Genomic DNA, 18,772 nt, shown 5'->3' with positions numbered 1-18,772 from the left:
ATTACCTTCAAGATGACAAGGTTCACGGTGTGATCGTCCTCGTACATTTGCAACTTCCTAAACATTTGAGAGACCTGCGTGCTCGGAGGAGACAAACCGGCAACATTAATAATGGAGACACATGAATGAGTAAATAAAAATAGAAAGGGACGCACCATTTCGAAAGTGAGGGTGTTCAACTTGGAAGGCCGGTTCAGGATCACCTTTCGCACTCCTGAATGCTCTTCAAACGGTACCCGCCAAAGCCAAATGAAATGATCATCTATCAAGCCACCAAGCATGCCCTACATTGATAAGGTTGGAGATCAATGAGTAGAGACCACGCACCGGCTGCTCGGTTAAGTCTCTGCTGAACAACACAGTAGAGCTTAAAGCCTGCATCCTTCTCTCTCTCTCTCTCTCTCTCTCTCTCTCTCTATACTCCTATTTGAGCTGCACAGAGCGAAGGAAAAAGCTCATTTCCTATTATAAGTGGAGCCAGTAATGCTGTCCTCGCAATTTAACAAGAACATCCTACTCGATACTCAATAAGAACGTGCCGCCTCATTGAAATCAATGAGTCCCCACTGCCGATAAGAAAACGATCTTCCACCACTAGACAGAACCGACAAGAGAAGAAAGAGCCCATTCGCTGCTCTGATTCTATTGTTCTTTTTTTCTTTCCTATTTTTGGGCGACATTAATTGACCTTTCTAGTAGCAAACACTTGCCTGGCTTGGCAATGGCAAGGATGTCATGGAAATTGTTTCGAAGACTCTAACCGGATAAAAATGGGTAAGGACCACACATATTTTATGCATCGGGATGCGTGCAGCCCAAGTTTAGTTCCAGTTAAAAACTCAAAGAAGCAGCATAACGCTTCTTTTTGTCGTTAGACGTTGGCGTCACGACGAATACGTGGAGCGAACGCGGCCCAATCGAGGAGTCCTTTTCCGAGGAGTTCCTTTTCTGGCGAGCTCCAGTGAATCCCGGCAACCCTGTCATGGTTTCAACAATTTGATCAGTGTTATTACATGTTCTTGGGTGACTCGGAAAGTCCTCGGGCGGCCGATCGGCCCTAGTCCAATCGTCATCCTAGCCATGTCACCACTCACCATGATCCTTACGTCGACCACCGTAATGGGTGGTCATCAGCCCCGTTTACATAAACAAATCTTCCAAACTAAGTAATTTTCTTAACCAATTTCAGTTACAATAATTCATTGCTTAATTTGTGATAATTGAGATTCATCAAATCTAACTTGATTTGTGTTGATTTTAGACAATATCCAATTAAGGAGATTATCACTACTTTGAGCAGCGAGATGTCAGATCATTTTTTATTATGTTGATTTTTTTTGTTTTGAATCTTGATGTGGATTTAATATATTTTATGTCGTTAATTTGATGGAATTCGTTCTTAAAAAATACAAAAATGTTACATTGCATATAAATAGTTTAACTTCCTAGTTAGAATTGCATGCTTAGGAAATATGTAGTAATTTAGGAAGGTTTTCAATTTAGAATAGGATTTAATCAAAATTAATTTCTAATTAAAATTAAGTAATCTTGCATTTTAGATAGTCTCATATCTTTAATTTAAAAAAATCATAAAAATAGTGTGTTATTTAAAATTAGTTGCATTATCATCGCCACATTATATCACATGCAATGTCATATGTTAGGTCAACCACTTATGCCATGTCATGAATGTTATGTCATATAACATGCCATCAATGCCATGCCATCAGATAATGTCATTTAATAATTGCATGTTTAAGGTCATTTATATTAAATTACAAGTTATGTTAAAAGAGTTTTCCATAGTTTTACTTGTCACTAGAATTAGGACAGTTAGATAAATTGCATGTCACCCATCAAATTAAATTAGTGTCATGTAGTTAAGACTGCATTTTATGCCTTGCATATAGTTTAATTTTCATTAATAAAAAAAATCAAAAGGAATCAATTATCTAGGAATGTTAGGCTCTGCGTTTTTAATTAATACTTCGCAATAATTTAGAAATTAATGGTTAGGGTTATGCTTTGCTTGCTTGAGATATTTAAATTATTACCCTATTCTAGCAATTTATTTAATAGTTTGGATTATTAAGTGTTACAACAATTGACTGCGCAACCTGCATGATCGCCCTTGCATGTTAGTGATTTAAGCTAAAAATTAATCCAAATTACTTGCAAATATTTTTTAAAATAATTATAAAATGTACCGAGAGTACATTGGATTAATATAGCATAATCAAGTCCCCAAACCTATTTAATCTCTAGCTCGTAGAAGTAAGTATTCTTGCGTACTTTACTTGGGTTTCTAATCAACCCAAATTAATAGTTGAGACTCCCAATTGATATAAATTGCATGCTTAAATTGATTAATTTGATTACCAAGTTACGATTGGTAGGACTTGGGAGAGTCTGTATTAAATCTTTGGACTCAGCAATGCATTAGCTTTTCGTTTGGTAATTCACCTTTGGGAAGGTTGCAACAAATACTATGCGAGGATTTCTTTTCTTCATGTTGAATTCCTTTTCACGTATAGGCCAAACCTATAGTTGGATTCCTTCTCCAATAATAATATATAAATACATGGTTGTGGGAACCTTGGATGTGTTGCCGTCGTCGATGTGAATGTAGAGAAGCCTCGTTTTCATGAGTGCTTGACAAGGGACATTCCTTGTGGAACCACGCTAACAATTCAAATGTTGGTGCAAATTAAATCTCATGATAAGATTTATTTGTAATTCCTTAATGAGATAGAGATGATTCTGTCCTCAAACTATTTATTAGGTCATGTCATGAGATCACATGCAATACCTTCAACATAGAATGGTGCAACCATCGGGAGCAAAAGATGGATCCCCTGATTTAGCTGGAATTGGGCAATCAATTAGGGACCAATGTATCACATTGCCTAAACAATATCCATGTGAAAAACAGGACCTTCCCTATGGCTGGTGACTAGGGAGGGTGCAGAGGCTCTCGCCCATAGTTGGCTAGGGCATTGCAAAGGCCCTGTTGGCTAGAAATGCAACAGAGGAAAAAATAAAAGGTAAAGAAAAGAAAGAAAAACCGAGAAAAAGGAAAATAAAAATTCGAAAAACTTTTAAAAGGAATTACAAAAATTATCCACTTTACCGCCAACCATGCAATGTAGGATAGCTGACATCCACATCAACGATCTTCTACCAAAATGGGCTAAAAAGACTGTTGCAAAAGTAAGCGATCGAACAATAAAATAGACAAATAACGTGTAATTTAATATAAAATGCATGTTCTTTGTGAGCTCTTTGAACATTGTGAGAGATACACTAAGTCAACTTGGGTAAAACTGGAGATTGGAATTGAACAACACTTACAAATTCTAAGTTGATTTCTGCAGTGTTTTCATGGCCACTTCCTTCTACGTGGACATAGGTCTCACTCGTTGAAATCATATAATCTCATAATATTCATTCCTCTTGGCCTGTTTTTTTCTATGGGAAATTCTACCCTTCTTTCCGTAATAAAATAACAATTCAAAAAGGAATTACACAATAACTTTTAAGATAGAAGAGAAAATGGAAAATAATTTTTTCGCCTTCAAGCCAGGCAAAAATGTGGCAAACTGCTGTTGCTTCATTTTTCTGCTCTTCAAATTCTTGGTAGTCGTCCTCGTAAGCAAGGATAGATATAGCTGCCAGCATGTCTTGATCGAAAGGCCATCAATCTTTGGAGTTGCCAGCTAGCTCCAACGATGATTAATTCAACGATGCACTTTAGAACACACAAATATAAGGATTAAAAGTCGAACAATATTTATTTAGTGTCGGTCCTAAAAATGATGTCGGCAATATCTAACTCCCGATCTTTGCTGATAGGGTAAGCTTTCATCCACACAATTTGTGGTTCTATATCCATCAAAAGAAGGGAGACAGAGGAATTAAATGCATCAAGAAGAGAAGGATGGATTTGAGTAAAGGCAAGTCCAATCAAAAAGTTGGGCAAACAGGATACTTGTGCGTGGGAAAAAAAGGACAAAATAATAAGAAAAATGAGGTGGTCATAAGAAAAATGAGATTTTCGTGACATGACGATTATCTATCAGAATGCTCTCTATAAAAAAGCTCCTGAGGAGGAGCGAGAGAGAGCTCCGCAATGTATGCAAAGGATAGAGGAAAGAAAATGGAAATGAGTAAGAGTGAGCTGATGGTCTTGTAGCAGTCTTGATTTGTTCATTCAAAAGAAATTCCTGGGACCAAGTGATCAAAGCCTGAATACCCACACACTCCTCGGACCACAAAAATTTATTATCGGAGTAAACGATGGCAACAGGAGCACTTCTCTCCCGAGCCGCAAGAAGGTATCCGCTTTTTAGGACTAAATTGCTTTTCATGTTAAAAGGTTCAAGCAAAGCATACAACTTTTCCGCCACGAACCCTCACATGCGTTGTTCCTTACTAAGCACGATTCAATGTCATGGAAACTGCAAGACGGTAGTTTGATAATGTAACATCCCGAGCCCCACTGTATAGTATTGTCCGCTTTAGGTCACCCGCCTTGGCGCGGACGCACCGCCATCCCAGCCATGGTCTTTTCCCTCATTGCCGCCCTGGCACGGACGAACCGACATCCCAGCCACGGTCTTTTCCCTCATTGCTTTAAAACACATTACACAGATTAGAGGGACTCAAGCCTTATAAGCTAACCAAGACCTCCCTCCCTAGGCGATGTGGGACAAGAGAGGAGGTTGTCACACTCTCCACCTCTTAATAGAATAGCGTCCTCGCTATGGCCCCACGAGCATCAGAACAGCATTCAAGCTGTGGTCCCACGCGCGGTCAAGAGTCGACTCTGATACCACTTGTAATATCCCGGGCCCCACTGTGTAATATTGTTCACTTTGGGTCACCCGCCCTAGCACGGACGAACCGCCATCCCAACCACGGTCTTTTCCCTCACGGCTTTAAAACGCGTTACACAGATTAAAGGGACCCAAACCTTATAAGCTAGACCTCCCTCTGTAGGCGATGTGGGACAAGAGAGGAGGTTGTCACAAATAAGGCTAGCTTGCCCCATTAAGTGAAACTTCTTAGCTCAGTTTTTTTGTAATCATGGCGTTGTTCTTGATCGATCTTCCAAAAGAAAAACGATATGGAGTTTTGCTTGCACAACTTAGACATTCACATATCAACGCATAGATGAAGTCTGAGATGATCATTTTTCTTTTCAGACTAGAGCGAAAGGTGGCAGTGATCAGTGGTGGGGCGGGTGGCATAGGAAAATCTACTGCGAGGCTCTTCTCGAAGCATGGGGCTTGAGTCATTATAGCTGACATTCGCGACGACTTGGGCAAGTCGGTGTGCAAGAATCTAGGGCCAGAGACTGCATCCTTTGTATATTGTGATGTATCAAGCGTATCCGACGTGGAAAAAGCCATTAACACTGCCATTGGCATGCATTGAAAGCTGGACATAATGGTGAACAATGCTGCAACCATGGAACCACTCAAGGCCAAAATATTGGACAATGACAAGGCCGACTTTGAGAGTAGTAAGCGTGAACCTGACGGGTGTTTTCCTGGGAACCAAGCATGTGGCTCGAGCCATGATCCCGTCACGAAGAGGAAGCATCATCAATGTCGGAAGCATCAGCTCCAGTGTGGGTGGGGTTGCACCCCATGCATACACCAGCTCCAGGCACGGTGTCATGGGGCTCACAAGGAACGTGGCTGCGGAGTTCGGGCGATATGGAATTCGCGTGAACTGTCTCTCGCCCTATTTCATTCTATCACCATTGTCAAGGGAGTTTGTCAACGTCGTCCGAAATGAAAGAATCGGGGTGTATTCTAACTTGGATGGGGTGAGTCTTCAGAGAGAAGATGGAGGGGAGGCTGCCGTGTTTCTGGGGAGTGATGAATCCAAGTACATAAGTGGCCACAATCTGGCAGTGGATGGGGGCTTCACCACCATCAATCCTGCCTTTGGCTTGCTTGCTCGTGCCTAAGGAAACACACCCTTTCAAGTCCTAATTTTTGTACCCTTCATGTCCTTCCACTTTGTACCTTTTGTCGAATAAACGGTCTTGTAATTTTCATGTCGAAATTGAAAGGAATCGAAAGGTTCCAATCTTCAGAAGAGCTCCCGTCTAGAAGTTGAGATGACACCGACATTGGAAGTTGCACTATTTTTTGGGTTTACGTCAATTTATAGAGGATACTCTAAACTTAACCCCGAGTATTAAAGATATTCTAAAGTCAGGTCACTTCTTAACTTGATATTTAATATTGGCCCTAGAGAAATGCCATAGTTTACTTTCAAGTACGCATGACAAATTTGAAATCATATGATTAGTTAAGCCACACAGGATTTTCGATATTGGTAACTTAATATCGTTAAAGTTATGACCCTTTGTCCTCATAATGTAGCTTCTAAAGATTATAAATTATCTCCCAATATACCCAAGGGATAGAATTTATTTTTTAAATTTTCAAGTGTATGGAATAGTCTATGGGCATTAATATCTAAGGGATTTAATATGTATGCTTATCTCTGAATTGTGTAAAAAACGAAAACCAATATGGTTTTGGATTGCGATATATTATTTGATGTTATGAAAGATTGAGGAATGATATCTATATGACTTCATTTGTTATTTCTTGATTTTATTTATATTGAGTTTTTCATCGATTAAGATTTGATCTTTGAATAATGAAGACTTAAGAATAATAAGGATAAATTTCAAATAAGGGTATGAAGTGCTCTCATTTTCTCAAATAAAAGCATAAATTGGATCTTGTATCAACTAAGGATTTGAAGTGGCCATATCAATATCAAATAAAGACTTAAAGTAGCTATGATAATTTCAAATAAGAGCCTGATCTAGCTAGTTGTCAACTAGCTAAATATTCCAAGTAATTTAAGCATTTTCGTCAAAAAGAAAATTGTAATATAAATTATTTTAATTTCCTTTTTTCTCTTTCCTTTTTCTTTTCTTTTCGGCAAGCGCTAGTGAGGGTTACTAGACATTTACCAACTGTTGGGCAAGGTCCTGCCCCTACGAGCCCTCAACCATGGTCGGCGAGGGCAACCTCACCCAAGGCAAGAGTCGCCTCATTTATGGTCGGCAAGGGTGGCTCTCGCCGATTAGACAAAGGCATCCCTCGCCCGCCCTCTCTAGGCATTCCCAATGGCCAGTAGCCGACCATCGACGAAGATGAAAAGGATAATCAGAAAAAAGAAAAAAAAAGAAAAAAAAAGGTAAAAGAAAGAAAAAACTCAATAAAGGTCAAGGAGAAAAATGCCCTTGACCAACTAGAAAGTCAAGTGCTTTTTTAAAATTAACATAAGCACTTCATGCTCTTATTTGAAAAAAAAAAAAAATGAAGGCACTTCAAGCCTTTATTTAAAATAATATACACTTCGCAATCTTATTTGAGAAAAATGATTGCACTTTGTGCTCTTATTTGAAATTTTCCCGAATAATAATAACAAGATGTTTGTGACATCGTAAATTCTTGACCCGTCCCAATAAAATGAAATGAGCTTTTCATCGGCGCGTCTATGATCATTTTTCTCTTAACTGATTACTCACGAGTTAACAAATTTATTGGATGAAGCTATTAAGGGATATAACCGCGGTAAAATCCCTATAAGCTACCTTGTAGGTTGGATTGGACTAAAATTGCATCCGGTCAATTTTAACCACGAAGTTGAATTTAGTTTCGGGATTCGGACATTCGAGCGTGTCATGATTCATTTATAGGACGTCATCTCATCTTTCTAAGAATTCCATTCGAGTCCGGGATTTTGCGGAAAAATCGAATTTCGGACAAAAAGGAATATAAATGTGAAATTTGGATGGGAGGAGGTGTGGGCTATTTTGCTGCCCAAAAATCCTTAATTTTGGTATTGACACCTAAATTTTGCATAAAAAAATGGGTTAATTTTTACCCAAAAGAATAATAATAAAAATTGCACGACATATATTAGGAACATTTATCTTATTTTTGTTTTATTGGACTGATGGTGATCGCGAAATTTTTCACATATTCCGTTGAGATTTTCATATATTTAGGTAATATACATTGGGGGGACGAATTTTGAGCAAAAAGGAAATTTTTCGGACGGAATATTCGGAAAATAGAAAAGAGGATATCGCACGGGTGTAAATATATTTTAGAGGATTATGCACAAGTAAGATTGGAAATAAAATATGCAACAAATGTCTAATTTTTTTCCCCTAGAAAAGAAGTTATTTGGGTACGGACATGGGGGCTTTTCTAGGGTTTCTTTTGGTCGACCAAAGAAGAAAAAACAAAAGTGAAAAGGTAAAAAGTGAAAAAGAGAGGAAAGGGCGAGGGGACGTCCAGCAGAGGCGAGGAGAGAAAATATTGGGTGGGTTTAACCCAACATGTAGGCCGTGGGTTAAACCATTCAGCGGTCGACACGTGGCGCCACGTAAGCGAGGGCGTCAGGCGTTTAAAATTCGCGCGGGCCGCGTGGGGCCCACCACTCTGACGCCCAGCGCTTCTTCCTCTCTTCTAACTCGTCTCGGCTGGTGGCTTGGCTCGGCTCGGCTGGCAAAAGAAAGGACGTCCTCTCCTCCTGACCTGCACGCTCTCTCTCCTGTCAGATTTTCTCTTTCCTTCGTTTGAGGAAGAAAATGGCCGTTCGTTCCTCTTTCCCTCTCCATTTCTTTCCTTTCGAATTTTTGAATCTGAAATCCTCTCTCCGCGCTCGTTGTTGCTCCGCCGTGCATCAAGCGGCCGTTCTCCTGCCATCACCGACGAACCACATTACGGCCGCCGCTACTCCGGTGCTCACTCGCTTCTCTCTTCGGGTTCGTTGCTGCTCCGTCATTCGTTCCGGCGTTCCCGGGATCGCAGATGCAGCACGCGGAGGAGAAGCAGGCCTCTTCGAGCTCCCCTCAACGTCGGCGACGTCGCCCGCCAAGCGAGACCCGCACACACGGAAGGCTCGGAGGCGAGGTTGCTGGAGAAGCTGGTGCTGAGCTGCCTCGTCGTGTTCGACGCTCCTCCGCCTCCCTCTCGCGACGTCCGCTCTGCTCTCTCTCTCTCCCCCCTCTGCGAAGTCGTGACTCTCTTCCAGCGAAACGCGACGCCGACGGCCCTCCACCTCTGCCGGTTGACTCCGTCGCCCTCGACTCCGACTCCGACTCCGACGCCGACGCCGACGCCGCCCTCCCTGAACCCGACTCTGACGCCGACGCCCCTTCGCCGGTTGCCTCCATCGGCGTCGGAGTCCGTCGCCCCCGACGCCGACGCCGACGCCGACGCCTCGGCCTCCGCCTATGCGCCTGACGCCGACGCCGACGCCAACGCCGATGCCGATGCCCCTTCGCCAAGTCCATGCATCGCAGAAAATGGTGATGCCGACCCAACATTACTTATTCAGTTATTTCCTTTTGCTGCTGCCGAAAAGGAGAGACAAGCTTTGGTGGATGCACTTAGAGCTAGTGAAGCTGAATGCGATGCTATTGATGCGAAGATGCAGGAGGTTTTGAATGCACAGATTGCTGCTGAGGATGAGTGTGTTTCTCTGTTGGAGAATTTCTCTAAGGTCAGTGACAACATCTTTTCTTTTTTTTTTTGGCTACACTAATGCTTGATCCTAGAATGAATTAAGATAGAGTGAGCTCTATAGTAAGAACTTCGCACCACAGGGCAACACAATCATTGGCTGGAGCAGATTGATACACGTTTCTGGTTATCTGTCTGTCTTTATAAACTTGCGTGTGTAATGGTACAAGCCTTCCTGACTGGATGTTCTTTATATTCATGCTTGTGCTTAGCTGCCCCTGTTGAGTGAAGGAAGTCGTTTGTCAATTTTCATCTTTCAATTGGCAGTCGGGTTCTCAAGGTGAACATGGAAAGACTAGTTTTGTCAAAGTGCTTCAAGGAAATGAATGGAAAACAAGAATGTCTCTTGACCATTGTTGGGTTATGGTAGATTATAGGCATGGTAGTGGGTGCACTGCATGTGTGGTGTCATTGGTGTGCCCTCGCGCACAATTGTAGCCCTAGTTTTTTATTTTGAGATAGCCATGGTTTTAATTGACTTGATGTAAGGTAAACTAAAAGCTTTCAGCAAGTCATATTGATCCCATGGTAGTCTCTGTTTTGCCAATCCAAGTAGACTTTTGGATAGTGACTGTTTTAAGGATAGCCGTGCTATCTCTCTCTGAACTTTTTCATTAACTGTTTCATCTGTCCCTACAAAACATGAGGTTGGATCATCCACGAAAAAATTTCTTGTAAGCTATCAATTTCATGTGGTAGCCAAATTTAGTTTGAAGCAGAATGACTGACATTTTTACCTCTTATCCTGCAGGATGCAACTGCTAGTGCTGACCTGATAGAGAAGAAGGCAAACTTACTGCGTGCTGAGGAAATGGACAAATGGCTTTCATCAAGTGAAGATTTGGAGGTGAGGAAGATGGAACTTGAAATCGAGTCATATCTGATAAGTGAAGCTCGTAAAGGAGTGAATGTTTCCATCGAGCATTCAATTGATGATGACAGTAGAGAGAAAGAAAAACTTCTTAAGAAGAAGGATGTGTTGTTGGATGAATTGGAGAAGCTGCTTAATTTAGCGAGAGAGAAGGAGAAGCAAATTGCTGAGAATGATGCTTCCATTGAAGCCGTAGAGAAGCGCATTGCTGGTGTGGTCTCTGGATTTCAGGACATGCAATCAGATATTGGTGCTAAATATGATAGAATGAAATCAAAGCTCTCTCAGGTTGATGCCAAAAGTGAAGCTTTATCTATAAAAAGAAAGATATTGATGACGTACTCTCTCAGGAAGATAATAAAGGAGCAAAGATTAGGGAACTTGGGAAGATTGCTGCAGATGAAGCAAAAGCATACAATGAAGTAGCAGGATTGAGAAAAGGTTTAATGCTCTGCATTTTGGAGTACAGAGAAAGTAAACTGGGGCTGATGAAGACTGAGGAGAAATTTTCTGAAGATGTCATGAGGCTCCAACAAGAAGCTTCCTCTGCAAGAGCTTCTTTACAGGTTATTTTACTTTTTAGCTATCTTACTCCTTACATGCAAACGACATATACCTAAAAGGTGGTTAAGCTTCACATGCTTAATCTACTATAATTCTGGCTTATGGAGTCTACATGTTGCAACATTTTGGAGAATTTACTTCCAGTCTTCTGAATCAGTAATGCTTGAGGTTCATGTTTGATTATCCAACCTAGGATGAGTGTTGGTTCATGGTTAAGATATACTTGCTGAAGGAATATTCTAAAGACACAGGCAGTGAGTGACTCCTACTTTCTTTCAAAAGTTTGTTTATGCGACATTTTTTTTTTTTTTTTTTTGAAAATAAGAGATGCGACGTATTTGTTAGGGAAGCCTTAATCTTAAAAGTTTAGGCAACTAGGGATATGTAGACAATGTATGTTGAGATCTACCGTTTCCCCTCACAGAAAAGCTATAGCTTGTGAGTGAGACAGTGGATGTAATCATGAAATCAAACCATTGTAGAGCTGGAGTACTGTAACAGGAGAAATAGGAAACAATAAGCAAAAGAGGGAGCAACAGGAGAGTATAAGCAAAAGCAGAATTTGATCAGATTTCAAATCTTGCAGTGAACTCCAATGTTGTGTCAGGAGACCTTTATCTGAATTTTTGTCCAGTCTAGTGGTCAGGGGTATTGTGTTAAGCATGTTCTTTAGCTATAGCTTCAGGACGAAAATTCAAAAACTGAATACTCAAAATTTATTTGGCTCTTCAACGCATCATTTGATTAGATTCTTGTCTTTTGATCATAGGAACTGTCTTCAAATAAGTCCAGCCTCCAACAGGAGATAGCTTCATTTGAGCAGAGGATACTTTATGTGGACAAGAGACTTCCAGAACTAGAGACTGAGAAAAAGGTTGCTGCTGCTGCAAGAAATTTCAAAGAAGCTGCACGAATAGCTGCTGAAGCGAAGTCGTTGAGCAATGAGAAGGAAGGAACACAAATCAAACTTGAAAGAGCCACTATGGAGCTTGGAAAGCTTGAAGAAGAAATTAAAGAAACTGTTGATAAATTGCAGGAGGCTGAGGAGCAGATCTTATTAAGGGAGAGGGATTTGGCAGTGGCTAGACTCAGAGGTTACTCATAACTGCCAGTGCTGCCAATGCTGAAAGAGCTGCTGCTGTGGAATTGGGTGACCATGAAGAAGCAGACAATTTACTTGCTGAGGCCAAAGCTGCAGAATATGAAGCCCAAAAGCTCCAAGCGGTATATGATTTGAAGGAGGAAGATTTTGGCAATCAACCAAAACATTTAATCCCTATGGAACTTGTTTATGATCTCGGCGGAAACAATTAGCAGAATTAGCTGCATCTGTTCATCTCAACCCAGCATCATGATGACAAAGTGGATTTTGAGATGACTGACCTTTTTGGCAGGACAGGCTTCTGAAACTCTGGTCACATGTATTCAAGGAGATTAGCCTGGAAGTTTCATCTCACCTTTGGCTAGACGCTTTCAAACCTCACTGCCTAGAAATGACAGTTGTGGCATTCTTTGGTCTTTGGCCAGTTGCAAGTTTGGTATGGGTTTTGAAGATCTCGGCGATTTCATTTTATGGTACTGGATGTGAGAATTCAGCTTCTCCAAGGCAATGGGAGGAGTAATTTTTTGTATATCTGTTGAGTGAAAGATCAATACACGTCTCTTCTCATACAGAATAATGTCCAGCCCAATACAAAAAAGGGGTTGGGGATGGTGTGGAAAATAGCCAGAATTTTCTTTAGATTCTCTTTTGTGACTTTTTTTTTTTGGGCTCCTCGCCTGCTTTTCTTACTGTTGCTGAAGAGTTGGAACATTTTGGTCACCTGCGTCTCATCATTGTTCTGGCCCGTCTCACCAGATGCCAAGATGAATCTCCAAGTTGATGCTGCATTGACGCTCAAATCGTGTAAAACTTTCTGTCTAGAGATGATTTGCATTAAAACTTCCTGCATCCAACTGTTACAGAGACTCTTTTTGTTCCTGAGGAGAATCTGAAAAATGGCAATGGTTTGCAATGCACTTGGAGCAATAAGATGTTAAGTCAGGTCACTTAAATATGTAACAACCAATCAAAACCGTCGCAACACCTACTGTGGCAAAAGAAAATTGAACTTCTTCCCTCTGATCTTTCAACGAACTTTTACAGCTCTACTGTTCTTGAGGAGAATCTAAAAAATGGCATGGTTCGCAATGCACTCGTAGTAATAAGATGTACAGTCTTGTCTCTTACATATGTAAGAAATCAAAAACGTTTCTGTGGCCAAAGAAAATTGAAAATTTTCCCTTTGATCTTTCAACCGACTTTTGCAGCTCTATTGTTCTTGAGGAGAATCTAAAAAATGGCATGGTTTGCAATGCACTCGTAGTAATAAGTACAGTCAGGTCTCTTGAATATGTAAGCAATCAAAACCGTTTCTGTGGCCAAAGAAAATTGAACTTTTCCCTTTGATCTTCCAACAGCAAAACGCCATGCATGGCCACATTAAGCAGCATCAACTGAGGGACGATGCCCCGTATATAATACATGCTCACAATTTCGGCTGAGTTACACTTACACAGGGGGAGAGAGAGGGAGGGAGAGAGAGAGAGAGAGAGAGAGAGATTATGAGATGATAATACACATTATACTGTGGTTCACGCCACCTCCTCATCCTAGAAAAGAAAAAAATTATGAACCAAATAAAGAATCAAGAAGCAGTGTCACAGTCCTTTCCGACAATCTCCCAGCTGTTGCAAAAGAGCAGCAAAGTCGGTTTTTGTAGCCTACCTCTGGCGTGATGAATTTCCCAGTAAGCAAGCACACAGCAGGCAAAGTACAGTATGCCAACAGAGGGATTGATGTCCAGGGGTATTCTGTGGCATTTATGTAAGATAATCGCTCTAACCATTTCAAACCGCCTCCATAACCATACCAAAGGGGACAATGCCTGCTTAAGAAGATCTCAATGGAACCAAGAGCCCAACGAAGGACCTGGTGGAGACGATCGGAAAGATTAATGGGAGCAGATCCTTTAAAAGCGGGTCTTGCAGGGATGCAGTAGATGGAACGCCATCCATGGCAATGCATTTTAAAGCCCGTCAATATATCTTCTGTAACTGAACCATATATCCATCCGACCTGTATATGATGAAAGTTCAGCCAACTCTGAGAGAAACAATAATCGTTTCGGGGAATAGCATGAAGAGAGCATTTACACTACACTTACCTCTTTTCCCCACTCAGTCTTATCTTCGTAGCCGCAGCTGATGACATGGATAGCTTCTTTTAGCAAAGATGCAGGGCTCATGCCTTTCAGTGTTCCTCCATCCTCTAGCATTGTCGATGCGACGAAGACTGAGGATTGCCCAAACTTCTTTTCAAGCTTATGCTGAGGCGTGGGATTTTCAGTTTCAATTCCTGCATAGGAAAACATGAATGTATTGATGACTAAGTAAAAGAACTAGCCTTAAACATGACATAGGAAGCAAAATTGGTTAAGTCCAAATTGGAACAGATGTTAACTGGGAAGCAACCCAATAGAAAACAAGCTTTTGGAAGAATAAAAGATTTCACCGATTGATGCCAAAATTTAGAGGCACATTCAATGATAGAAAAAGGTAAACCAACACTAGACAATTAAGTGGGACTTCATGCAAAAGCAGAATCTCACCTTCAATGCCCTCTTCGATACCTTCCAAAGGTGGTGGAGTACCTGCATCTTTTTTTTTTTTTTAAAAATCTCTTCTTCAGTTCGGTCTTAGGCTTGGTATTCTTCTTCTTCTTCTTCGTCTCAGAGCAACAGCACCCACAACAGCACCACTTTGGCAAGCAGTTGCAAGTTCTGGTCGGTGGCTTCTTTGCTTTGGAGCATCATAACCATAGAGTGCCAGCCTTCTGAATACACAACCAGTCCCAACGTAAATAGGACCTTGAATACCATCCAGACCTTTCATGTTAATTTGAAAGAGAGAAATTTCTCTGTCAGATCTTCTTGCACAGAATTAATGATACGGTATGTGCAATGGACATGAGGCAATTCAATGGTTGATAATTGCATGCTTACATCGAAAAACACGGTGTTCCGATTGGCATATCGATCGTGCCTATCTATACCGTCGAATCTTTGAGGGAACTGGACGTAGCACACTCTTTTTCCAATAAGTGGGTCCATCATGAAGCACATTGCCTCCCTAATAGCCTTACTATTATTGAAGTAGTGATCACAATCCAGATTCAAAAGATAAGGCGCATTTGTAAGCACAGCAGAGACCCTGACCTGTTAGACAAACAAAATTTCACAGAGAGGTCAATGGAGAGAGCAAAAAAGGGGGTTTACCAACTAAGGTGGATTCTTATGACACTTACCAAAGCATTCATGGCTCCTGCCTTCTTGTGGTGATTATAGCCAGGCCTCTTCTCTCTGGAAACATAGACAAGGCGAGGTAATTCATTCTCGTCAGAGTCATGTCCTCCACTTTGGCCAAGAAAAACCTATTAAAGATAGCAGAAATAAGCAGTTAATCTCATCTCACATCAACAAAGAGTTCTAAAACTGAAAATGACAACTTTGCATACCTGAATCATGCCAGGATGATCACGGACGTTATTTCCAGGCCATGGTGTTCCGTCCTGCATCGTCCACCCTTCTTCAGGAACCTTCTGGGCTTTGGCCACCAAAGCATTTATACGAACCTTAAACTCCTCATACTCTTTCTGCAAACACAGCAAGAACAGAATTAAGACTTTGACTATCATCTGCAAAGAGCAATTGATAAGTTAAATTTGGCACTCCTACTACCTTCATTGCTCTTCGCTCCTTCACAAAAGATGCCTCAACCTTATCTTTGAGATAATCTATCTTCTGAGCAAAATAAAACTCAGGTGCCCGTGGCTCAATGTTGAATTTCTTACAGAAAGGGACTCATTTTCTTGCAAATTCCGATGTTTCTGAGAGTGCTTCAAATGTCAGCATAGCAGCACCATCATCAGAAACATAACAGGACACCTTATCAACAGGGTAGTCCACAGCGAGAATCGATAAGACAGTATTTGCCGTCACCAGGGGGGGTTCCTTCGGCGGGTTGACAGTACTCACAAATATATCTACTGGAGCAAGTTGAGAAGGTTGGCCTTCCTTCTCATACCTAAAGAACAATGCCAAATTCATAATTTTACAAATCCACATAAAGATCAGGCAAATAGCATGAAATGGAAGGCAAAATCTATTACCTCAGGGACAGTCTGTCGAGGTATGTCTCCCGATCAATAGGGAGCCATTTCGGGAATTGATCCAGAATCCACGAGAGACCAAACCAGATCTCACAGATAACAGATATGAGCCACAACGCGCATGCATCATTCACAGGATGCATTACTCTGTAATGGAAAAAGAATCCAAGCACTACAAGCCGGATGACAATGATCATTCTGTAGGGATTGATTTGGCTGGAGGATATAGGCAACTTTCTTGACAGCGGCTGTCTCGCCTCATCCATTCTGATTCACATTGCAGATGAAAAAGTCACGGCATTAGGGACCCCTGATTCCCAATCTCAACATATTCGGAAACTATGCAAGAACTAAACCATACATAATTGACTTCTCAAACAGGAATTGGCATATAATCTTCATGAGAAAAGAGAAGACTGGTTTAGCAATGCCACTCATCAAATTTGACAAGAGAACAGAACTTACAGTGGTAGATCTGGGTTGTCCCCATCATCGTCCCATTCCTTGCCACCTTTCTTGTTCTTCATCGTCTGTAGTTTCTCTTGCCTTTGTTTCCAACTCTCCATCCTCTCTTTCCAAGCAATGCTTCCATATCCATAAGCAGCCAAGTCCTTTGAAGGATCCATGGATCGAGGTTGCACTACAGAAAGGAGTTCACAGAACAACCATCTGTTATAATTGCAATTCTAACTGCAGCAGATCAATGAATCATTTCTTAGCCAGGGAACATAACATTATCACCTTTAATGTTAGGGCAGTCCATGAGTGGTCTCCTCTTGCAAGTGCTTCATTCAAGTTGTCATAGTTTTCCTACAGGATGACAAGTGGATTCACCCATTCAAATCATTGATAGAGTCAGCATACAAACTAGCAAATATGCAAGGCAGAGTGGCACAATACAATGACATGATTTGAAAAAAAGTTCCTGTAAATTATGAGTTCACATCATATCTAGGACATTGTTGGAATAGGGTGATGCAGGCAAATAAGTGGTAACAATCATTCAGTCGAGCCAGATGATCAGGATATGACTTAAAGCCAAATGCTCTGTCATTAAGATTCAAGACATCAACAGGATATCAAGCAAATTATGTAAGTTGATGTAAAATTCAGGGACAAAGCAGAGGACAATAACAAGCAGATATTTAACTGATACAGCCATTCATGTTCGACAAGTAATTTATGGATGTCCCTTGCACTGCAGGGTCTGGGAGGTAGTTGATGCACAAGCAACGAAGACAGCACTCAGAAATTCTAATGCAGTTTGATTCGGATTGCTAGAAAATCATTCAAATCAAAACTCTACAGGACTATACAATCTCGCAATTATCTATCTCCACGTAAGAAGCCTCATCCACATAAAATAGCAGCCGAGGAGGCAAAACCTCATCTGCTGTAAGACTTAAGATCATTTGTCACACTTGCTTTCCAAGACATGGCTCTGAGTCTACGGCATTTGGCTTCCAGCCTAGCTACCTCTTTATGCTCTCCAAATGCTGTTTGCTGGCTGTTTCTGCTGCTTGGGTGCTCAAATTACGCTCAATAATCCTAAGTTCTAGCTCCTCCAACATAGAAAGGACTTTGGCTTTGAGGGCCACATTCTCTTTTTCAGCAGCATCAAGCTTAGGGGCGAGATCAGAATATAACTGAAGAAGCTTCACTCTTGGCTGCTTGAAGCTAGCATGGACATTGGAAAGCTTAGTCTCAAGCTCGGCCTTTGTTGATTCCCACTCACAAGTTTTCTTGACCACAGCTTCTTGGATCTTCTGCTCTTGCTCATCCTCACCTGTCTGAGCTGCCTCACACATTCCTTAAGTGCTCCATCAAGATGACTGATTCAATCTTCTAGTGTCTAGTTCCTTTGTGTTGCAGCCTCCAGTTGTTTCTTTAGCACCAAGACTTCATTTTCAGCCTTCTCCCATCCTACCATTGAATATCAAAAGGAAAAAAATTTACAACGAAGTACATAGGCACAAAATGCAAATCCGAATGCAATGTCAAATAGATTTAACGCAGGAACGGTTGAAGTAGATGTCATCCTCAAATCTGAAACTCCATGTGATTTCACTCTTGCTCTGATCGAAAGCTTCCAATCTTGTTACCCAGACATTAGTGCTTAATTTTGGTGCAATTTGTGTAGTATATCAGATATTTCCTCCCTCCTACATTCTCTGATATCTTGTTACTATCCTCATTAATTTGCTACAGCTTTGGATATTAAATGCAGACATCGAGAAACTAAATCATTATGCTATGGTTACGGATGATGCTACAGTACTGTGAGAATACTATGGACTACTTTTCGTCCAAGATGGAATTTCCCCATCATCAGCAAAAGGAAATAACTGAATAAGTAATGTTGGGTCGGCATCACCATTTTTTGCGATGCATGGACTTGGCGAAGGGGCATCGGCGTCGGCGTCGGCGTCGGCGTCAGGCGCATAGGCGGAGGCCGAGGCCGAGGCGTCGGGGCGACGGACTCCGACGCCGACGGAGGCAACCGGCGAAGGGGCGTCGGCGTCAGAGTCGGGTTCAGGGAGGAGGCGGCGTCGGCGT

The 18,772-nt window shown here is 41.4% G+C and overlaps 1 protein-coding gene and 2 pseudogenes across 1 annotated transcript; 2 read left to right on the top strand and 1 right to left on the bottom strand.

Annotated features, from left to right (window-relative positions):
- Positions 1–4,296: 4,296 nt before the first annotated feature.
- Positions 4,297–5,977, top strand: LOC120292111 (annotated as a pseudogene).
- A 3,298-nt stretch (positions 5,978–9,275) lies between these two features.
- On the top strand, positions 9,276–12,091 carry LOC120291514. The gene is made up of 3 exons (XM_039309003.1): positions 9,276–9,552; positions 10,324–11,009; positions 11,777–12,091. Exons 1-2 carry the CDS (start codon positions 9,481–9,483, stop codon positions 10,867–10,869), a joined length of 618 nt encoding a protein of 205 aa, XP_039164937.1. The 5' UTR covers positions 9,276–9,480; the 3' UTR covers positions 10,870–11,009; positions 11,777–12,091.
- Positions 12,092–13,461: 1,370 nt separating this feature from the next.
- On the bottom strand, positions 13,462–17,010 carry LOC120291513 (annotated as a pseudogene).
- Between the last annotated feature and the right edge of the window lie 1,762 nt (positions 17,011–18,772).

Source organism: Eucalyptus grandis, chromosome 3 (assembly GCF_016545825.1).
Source record: "Eucalyptus grandis isolate ANBG69807.140 chromosome 3, ASM1654582v1, whole genome shotgun sequence".
Taxonomy (NCBI): Eukaryota; Viridiplantae; Streptophyta; class Magnoliopsida; order Myrtales; family Myrtaceae; genus Eucalyptus; species Eucalyptus grandis.
This window is presented reverse-complemented; position numbering and strand designations above follow the sequence as displayed.